Source organism: Apaloderma vittatum, unplaced genomic scaffold, assembly GCF_000703405.1.
Source record: "Apaloderma vittatum isolate BGI_N311 unplaced genomic scaffold, ASM70340v1 scaffold9597, whole genome shotgun sequence".
In the NCBI taxonomy this organism is placed as follows: domain Eukaryota; kingdom Metazoa; phylum Chordata; class Aves; order Trogoniformes; family Trogonidae; genus Apaloderma; species Apaloderma vittatum.
In genome coordinates this window covers 1-8,955 of record NW_009727786.1, presented here as the reverse complement: position 1 = coordinate 8,955, position 8,955 = coordinate 1, and the positions used below count along the sequence as shown (strand labels likewise).

At 45.0% G+C, this 8,955-nt stretch overlaps 1 protein-coding gene across 1 annotated transcript in view; it reads right to left on the bottom strand.

The window, feature by feature from the left end:
- COTL1 (coactosin-like F-actin binding protein 1) overlaps positions 1-8,810 on the bottom strand; it is a gene marked incomplete at its 5' end in the record, with an annotated part of 18,893 nt that extends 10,083 nt beyond the window's left edge. Inside the window, one exon of the mRNA XM_009873812.1 lies at positions 8,728-8,810. Within this exon, the coding sequence (XP_009872114.1) occupies positions 8,728-8,810 (83 nt within the window). The remainder of the gene's footprint in view (positions 1-8,727) is intronic.
- Positions 8,811-8,955: the final 145 nt, after the last annotated feature.

Below are 8,955 nucleotides of genomic sequence, written 5' to 3'. Positions count from 1 at the left end.
CTTCAGCCACGTTTCTGGCTCTTTTAGTATGAGTTTACAAGAATAAGGGGAGAAGAAGGAGCAAAAGAAAAATCTGCAGTTACTTCTCTAGATGTGTTTTTTGACTCCTTCTGAAGCCTTGCAGAAAAAGGCCTTCGATTTTAAGACTGTTCTGATCTGTGTTTCACAGCTGGTTTCCACTATATCACGCCAGACTAGAGTTATTTAGTCTGGCCATATGTGTAAAAACCTTGTAAACTCCTTGTCTCGAAGAGTTCGTTCCTTCGTTGCGAGGTGACTCATCAACCGAGGCAGTTGGATGCCTTCAGGATCACAGGCTCTTAGAAAGCGTGTGATACCATCCGCTCGTATCCCCAGCCTCGGTGGCGTGTGTGATGCTGGAGCCTTCAACCAGGATTGTGCAGAAAAGCAGAGCAGATGGACAGTTGTGCAATCGTGGAATGCACCTAATCATAGCTACTTCATCTGTTACAGGTCACTCGAGACCTTTTAAATGAAATGAGATGATTCAAAATAGAAGCACAAACTTGCTGCTTGAAAAGAATCATGTTATTCCTGGCTATGCTTGTTGTGACCAGTTCAACACACTTTAGAGTTATTTGCTGTCTTGACTGCTGCCAGGTGCAAACTTGGGCTCCAGGTGTAGCGATGTTTGCCAACATCCCCATCCTCAGGTGGGTTACAACATGCTCCAGGAACGGTCAGGACAGCTCCGGGGGCAACAGGGACAGGGGAGAAGCAGCTCTGAATTGCTCATCCCCAGAAAATAAGCTGCTAGAAATCAGTGCACAAAAAGTGGGATGTTCTCTGAAAGCTGACAGATCTCAGAGCTTCTTTAACACTTTGTTTTGCCGAAGTGTGAGTAAAGACAATTTCCCCTTGGTAAGAGACAATAAGGTTTTAAGTCTGAAAAACACCCAGCCATGCTCTCCCTATTTTATTCTCTATGTAGTTTTTTGCCACTAAAAAAGAACTACTGGGGAAAGATAGAAAATGTAAGTAAGAGGTGGTGTGAGCCAGCAGCGTGTTGAAAACAAGCTCCTCAGAAGATTTCAAGATTGAAACAAAGAGAGAGATCTTATTCAAAGGAAAAATCCAGATGGATCTTTGGAAGGAGAGTAAGAGTCACGTATATTATCAGTACAGGCAAACAAAGCTTCTCTCTCAGATACCCTGTCACTGGCAAGTACAAGAAATGCACGGAGAGACTCCTGTTTCTGACAGTAAATCCTCTTCTCAAGATTGATTAGAACCATAAATGAACCGACAGCCAGGAAATACCCAAGGTGAAGAGAGACAGTAAATCCCCTAGCGTTACTATTAACAGTTCCATGAAAAAACCTTGCTTTCCCAGATCTGACAGTAAAGGAGGCCACACTCTGCTAAGAATTGTACTGTGGTCCCTATGGGAACTCAGTACTGGAAGGCACTTTAATGCCATCAAGTCCTGGCACCTACTATTCTGTAACGGTGTCACAGTCCTTCCTGTGTCCCCATCCCTTTCCACCTTGAGTATGTAAGTTTTTCATCCCTGCCGCTTTTACCAAAGGCTGCTACAGATCCTGAAGACTGCTTTGGAATATGCCCCTTTATAATACAGACAATGCAAAAATACAATGAATGTGAAGAATTCCAAGTTTTTCTGTGGTGCTTTTTCATAGCAATGTAGAGAAGAGGTTGAAGAAATTTTTCTGTCAGCATGAATTTCAATTTGACATGAACCCACAGATCACTGGCAGCAGCAGGATTTGCTTCTCAGCAAAAGAGTTCGACTGTTTTCCCATCTCGTCTGAAAGCAGCTCGATCAGTGGCACCAAAGAGAGCCAAACCAGCAATTCCATCTTGGCTTCTACCTATTCGATCACCGACTACTCAGCAACTATAAGCAACTCTTACTCCATCACTTAAATTATAGAGCGGGCGGTGTCAGTGTGTGCTAATTCATGTGTTAATTCATGTGTTAATGTGTCAGTGTGTGCTAATTCATGTGTTAAGTTCCAATAGGTTTAATGAGCTTCTGAGGTTAGACATGGGGCTCTGAGTCACCCGTCTTGGGCAGCATTTACCTGGGGCTGCTTTACTTGTGGGGGCCTGAAAGGTTGCACCCAAGCTGTGTGCTTCCTCCTCCTGCCTCCCCATGGGGGTTGTATCCCCCAGGCAGAACAGGCTCTTCAGCTGCCACAGTTTTCACTCTGGTGTATTTAACAGAAACTACCGATAAGTGACGCTTTAACTTGGTGTGTCTGTCTGTGAATTGCAGCAGCTGAGGAGCATTTCAGCAGCTGCCGCTCAAGCCAAGAGGGAATGTGAATTGGAGCCCTTAGCAATTAACATGGTTCTTTTCCTAAGAAGGCAACAGGGACAGGCGTGGAGGCTTTTAGCACTAGTTCAGCCTGGGTATGAGCCCCTCCAGCTGCAAGTTAAAATCCCTGAGCACAAGTGGTTGAGCTACACAATTAGTCTGAAGCATGTTCAGAGTGATAACGGGATCAAAACGCAAGTTCTTTTATATTCTCAGATTTCCTCTTTCACAGTTAATGAGTTCTGCCCCGCCAGATCACCTCGCTGTGCTGGAAGGCATCAGTGCCATCAGTGCCAACTCTCCTAGAAATCTCAAGGCATTAATATCCACCACCCGCGCCCCCCTTTTCACATGAAACCACTTATAGCAGTTTTAGGAAATTGCTGGGGGTGTGTGGGAGTCTGACAGAGAGAGACAGTAGATTTCCTCTGAAAGAGGAAATCCTGCCTAGCTTGACACAACCACCTTCCCAGTCACCAAGCCATGAACTTCAGGGCAGAGAGAAGCAAACAACAGAGCTGGGTAGAACGGAAACGGCAGCTTTACTTCAGCGGATCTCACAAGTTCCCAACAGCAGAAATTAACAACATTAATTCCTACTAATATCACTACTTCTTTACCTCTGGTTGTACAGCATGACAATAGGGCCATACAAACAAAGAAAAGTACAACGAATGCCTTAATGAGCATCATTTTGTATTTTTCTCCAAACCCCTCACTTATCAGTAGGCAGGATTTTCCAAATATACTGATTAAGCTGCCCTTGGCTGTCAACAAAGCTCGATGCCAAGCTGGGGAGATTTCCCTGATGGTATTCTCCTCTTTTTCATCCACTCAAACTCTTTGGTTCAGCCTTACTGAAAAATTCCCCATTAGATTAAAATGCACTGACTCATCAGCAAAAGATAATAGCTGTGGGAAAGAAAAACACTGCCAAGAGCTTCGCGGTTTGTTGTCTTACAGCTCTGAATGGCCAAGCCGGGGACACGCCAAGGCGAGGCCACTGCTCCCAGCTTCACCTGCCTGCTACATCAAGGTCACGTACAGCAAGGCAGGCAAGGGAACGATCTGCTTTTGTGTTTCTGTCCAACAATGAATTACTGATGGCACGTGACGGGTTTCATGAAGGATTTATTTTGTTTCAGTTGGATCCATTTGAGATTAATTTGACAGTTTTCCACCTCTTCAGTCACCCCTGTAGTCACATGCCTAGAAGTGCAGACAGAAAACCTTCCCCACCTCTTACTACGCTGCTGAGCACACACACCCTCCCAGGAGCGCGGCTCCCACAGCGAGCTGGGAGGGCACAGGGGCACGGGCAGACTGCAAAGACAGGGTGAAATTCCCGTAAGTACTCATGGCCCCAGGTCTTCCTTAAAATAGATATTAAGGGAAAGCAGACAAGAGGAATGTTAAAGAGGAAAAACAAAAGCAGTAGGAGACTGATTTACAAAGCCCATTTTAGCAACTTAAGATGTAGCCAAATACAGATAAGCACCTATCTCATTATATGTCCTCGTGCATTTTTACAGATCTTTCCTACAACCTAAAGCACCAACATACTCTTGGTGATCTCTCGACACTTGGCTCCTAAATTTTATATGCAGGCCAGTCTTTACAGACAATTGTCAGAAACTCAAAAGAGCTCGCGTTTGTCTTAGGAGCCAATTCTATTTCCATTTTCTCCCTAATATTTTATGTCAACGAGAAATTATTTTATAGGGTATTTATTTCAGGCCAGAGATTTTCAGTTCTTCCTCATGCCGAATGCACAGTGTGGTCTTGGTTTGATCTTTTCAGAGACATGAATAACTATCCTATTTCATGCTGTCATTGCAGTTATTTATCTGGACTGGGGCTTTTCAAATAAAAGGCTCATTATTTCTCTTGTCAGAGATGCACTGAAAAACAACTGTTCACATGTGGCATGGTGGGGAAACACAGTCTTCCGACCTCTCTGTGACTTAATGGCAGAATATACACTTTAAAAAAAAGAAGTCACACACAGAGACAAGGCAATATTCTGCTGCTTCGTAGTACAGAAACTGAGGCAAGCTCTTGGATACACTCAGGTGTTACTGACACACACGAAAAGTTTAAGTGGATGTTTTTGACCGGACTCTTAGCTCAGTATCTCAGCTGTATGCCATTCTACTCTTCTTAGCAACAGCATCACCAGCCTGGCTATGAGACTCTGAAATTCAAAACAACAACAAGAAAACCTCAAACCCAAGAGCTTTCACATCCTTCCGAACAATAACCTTCAACTCTTATCTGTGTTCCTGGCTTCAAATCCACCAGCTCAGCTGTTTCTTTTAAAAAGCGTACTGATGGCACGTACTGCTAGACCAAATTAATGCTACAGCTGGATCCCTGCCATCTGCAGAGGCAAGAGCTGTAACTGTGAAGTAAAACGGATCAAAAGCCTTGAATTAAGTCCTTGTTTAATGCAGAGGTAGTCAGTGCTGATATCCCCAACCAAAACAGCCCTTGGCCAGAAGACTTGGGGAGTGTCTACACTGTGTGTTTAATGACCCTGACACAATTAACGTCCTCAGCTTTGGTCTGCAGCCTCTTAGTGTCAGACAAAGGCCAACACAGTTGTGTACATGCGTGATTACGCAGGACTGCAAGAAGAAGAGCCACCACCAGCCACCTCCTCATCGTATAATGTCACCACTGTGCCCGTGGTTTAAACCAACCTCCTTGACTTTGCTTTGGGATAGGCTGGAGGAGAGGTGTTCACACACCTGGGGCTGCTCTTTGGAGGGCAGAGAAAATGACTGCCTGACACTAAAGCAGATTCTACTACCTCCCAGCCAAGGTGTCTGAGTTGCCTTGTGGCCTGACACAGACCTGACACAGCAACACCATGACAGCAGCTGATAAGCAGAAGTCCAGGGTTCAAGCTGCCTTTGCAGCCTGATCCTGGGATCCTGAACAAAAGGGCACTGAAGAAGCTTTTCTTACCACGTTTTCTTCCTTTAAGAGTGGCAATCGTTGTCCCCTAACAGCGGGATGGGAAAAGGATGATAGTTTGATTATGCAGTTCCTTAAACTCTTCTGCTAGTACCCAAAGTCTAGTAAAGAGGTGAGGAAGAAAAAGCCTCCACCCCAGGATAAGTGACAGGTAGGTCTGATGTGTAACATGTATCTGAGAGTAGAGCAGAGAGAGTAACGAAACCTGCCCAGGGGTACAGCAGCAGTTCCTGGCTCGGGGATGGGCCTCACTGCCCCCGGAGCTCAGCACCTCGCTCTGTTGTCTCTTCCTGCAGCCGCAGCCCACAGAGCGTAGCTGGAGGTTTGCAGAGAGCTGGTGTCTAACACGGTCTCTTTGAACTGCTTCTTCCATTCAAAGAAGCAATTTCGGTTCCTTGTTTTTCCCTTTGTCCTCAACCACTTTTCGTTCCCCGAGGGGGTCTGCAGAATCACTAATGGGTTGGACCATGGTCTGCGTGAAAAATGTTATGTATGGGGGAAAAAAAAGCAAAAATACAACCCTGGAACCAGCAACCCCCTCCAGCCCTTCCTAATCTCTGTCGTTGCACAAGGCAGGATATCCACCGCAGGCGAATGGCTTCCAAACTGGTACAAAAGACCTTTTTGGTCTCGGAGCCACATGAATTAGCACACACTGACACCGCCCGCTCTATAATTTAATGCCCTAGAGGGAAGCAGTATGTACCGCTTGCCTAAGGTGCTTTTATTAAGAATGGTTATTAAAGAAAGCGGGGAACACAGATGTTTGCTGCTCAGAACAACACTGAAATAGATGGTGCAGAAAGTAGAACAGAGCAAGCTCTGACAGAGGCCCTTGGTGACACTTTGCATGCTGAGGTTTTCAGTTCCAGCTCCCGCTCTCACCTTCAACCACCGAATTACATTCAGCTTCAGGACAGCATTTTTCACAAAACAAGAATTCAAACCACGAAGGAACTTTATTCTGATTCCTTTTTTTTAAACTTCAATCCCATTTTCCAGAGCTTTTGCATTGACAGTAGCTCTCCTCCCTTCCAGCTAAATGTAGGAGATGGGATGTGGAACAGGAGGGAAGAGGCGTAGCACTAGGAAGGAATAATATTTACCAGCTCTTCCCATCCCTTCCTACTCTTTTTCACTGACTTTATTTCAGTAGAAATATTCCAAACAGCTCTACTTCATAGTAACATTTGGCACCTTTCTTCCAGACGGGAAGGAAACCTCTAACTTCACTGCTGGCACAACCCTTGTTTTCTATGTCTAGTGGTCCCGGCGAAAGTTGTTGCACAGATGGAGGCACTGAAGCTTGCACCTCTGGCTTCCCCAGCTGCTGCTCTGCAATTCCTGAGCGGAGGATCCTTTCTAGCTCATAGCTAAGACCTTGGTACCTGAACTTGCCTAGTTCTTTAAGCCTCCAACAACTGTGCTCCAGAGATAGGTTTGAGGACAACGTCTTGCCCCTGGTCTGCCAAGGGTCAGCCCATACCAGGTGCATGCGAAGGAAGAGGGAGAGATGGAAGAGGGAAAGGGAGCAATGGAGCAGCTGTAAGGGATTGAGCTCCACATTAAAGACTAACGACAGCCCACAGCCTACCCCACAGATGCCCTTTATTTAACTCTTCCCTTATTAGTGCTTATGCCTAAAATATGCAAAGTTTCCTTTTAGCTGTAAAAATGCTTCAGTATTGGGACCAGCTTGGCACTGTGCTTGTCTAAAACAGGGTTTCCTTACACTCTGTCCGTTTTAATACCCTGTTTATAAATAAGGGTTTGGCATGTGCAAATGATGTCAAGGAAACAAAATTCAACATATTCCAAACTGCAGTTTGTGCCTCCATTACTGGTTGTACACATCCTTCCCAGCCCAAATGGTGCCCCAAGTGTTTGGAGACACTCAGTTATCTTGGCCACAAGAGGAGACAGAGAACATGGCACTCACAGACTGAAGCTGTTGACCTCCCAAGAAAACGACTAACCCTTTAGATAATGTTGGCAAGGATTTCAGAAATGGCGAGCTCTGGGTTTCCCTGTATGCTGGGTAATTGGTTTTTTTCCTTATGCTGCCCATTAAGAAGAGTTGTGTGGGAAGGAGTTCTTGCAGTACCAGGTATCAGCTCTTCTCACATCAACTACAAGAGGATCCTTTTTGGTTTTGAGAATTTTCCTTGCAAAGACCTCAAGAAGAGCTGGAAATGAGTAGCTGTATTAATCCTAGCAAGACCCCACTGCAAATGCCATAGCAGAGCCATCTAAACCATCTCGATTTAGTGGCTGCTTTCCAAGGACTAAAATGCTTGGGTTTGTTTTCTCCTGTGATATTTATTGACTGATCAGACCAGTCCCGCCCTCATTTAAGTTACTGGAAGTTCTCCTCTCCAACTCAATACAATACAGCCAAGCCCTAGGACCTGCCAGACCAATCTGGGCAGGCACTGGCCTTCCAGTAGCTGTGGGACTCTGACTACAGGGCCTCTGGGACTCACCCCACCTTGAGAAGGGAGCGACTGCTCAAGACACAACTCCTTTGCACCACAGATATCTAATTCCAAAAATGCAAGTTAACCATAATAATTGTTATTCATCTAGTTACTCTATAATCAAAGACTTTGTTATAGTCCAGTATTGGTTACGAATGCTTTGTATCTCATGTCACTGGATGACATTGTTAAATATCAGCCAAGACAGGAGGAAAAGCTGTATGATTCCCCCCTAGAAGTTATTCTGAGAAAACGCAAAGCCTGCTTTTGTAAAACATGTCAAAAGTTAAGATCAGATGAAGTTAACTATTCCTCAATTCATTTTCTTTTCCCCTAGGCTTTGTTTCTCCTGTTTATGTTCTACAACCGACAGTTCAACAATCAACTGCCACGTTTAAACCCAGAGCTGCAACTGTTGTGGTTGTGCAACACCCCCACGTACATACGATTGTTTTCGGTGCTGTATTGTTCGAGTTGATCTTAAAGCACAACCACTCTCTTCTCAGGTTTCTTAAAAAGTCCGAGCAAGCCTTCTAACTGCAGTTACTTTAGCACTTAGGAATGCAATTTATAGAAGAAATTTATTGCAAAATGATCCATATGACTATATTATTTTAGCCAGAGAAATTGAACTTTTTGTTTCAAAACTGCAGTGCTAAACGAGAAGAGCGTTGCTAATCAAGCGTTTTATCCTGTTTATAACCGAGCAGCAATGGAAAATTGTCCAAAGGGGAGAAAGAAGCTCAAAGGACCTTAAGTCTAAGGGTGAGACAAAGGACCGTCTGGACTATGGACTTCAGTGAGTTGCACTCGGTGGTGGCTGGAAGCGCGATCATGCAGGACAGGGCAGACACATGGAAGCAGAAGCAGTAATTTCAGTTTACCCAAGTTTCCTCCCATCCTTTCCCCCCTTGCACCAGGGTAGCGAGACACCCGGTCAGGTGCCAAAGCAATCAAGACGGAGCTTACCTGTGCACTTCCTTTTGAAGGTTTCATAGTCTACCCCTTGGTCTCCAGGGACGATTGTAGAGCCATTGTATTTAAAAGTCACCCTTTGGGAAGGGGAAAAGAGGAAAAAGGCATTTAAAAATCACCCTGTGGGATGGAGGAAAGGGAAGGAAGGTGGAGAAGACATTGAACAGTCAGCTTTTAGGAAGGGAAAAGACGAGATGGGGAAGAATATACGGTTAAAAAAAA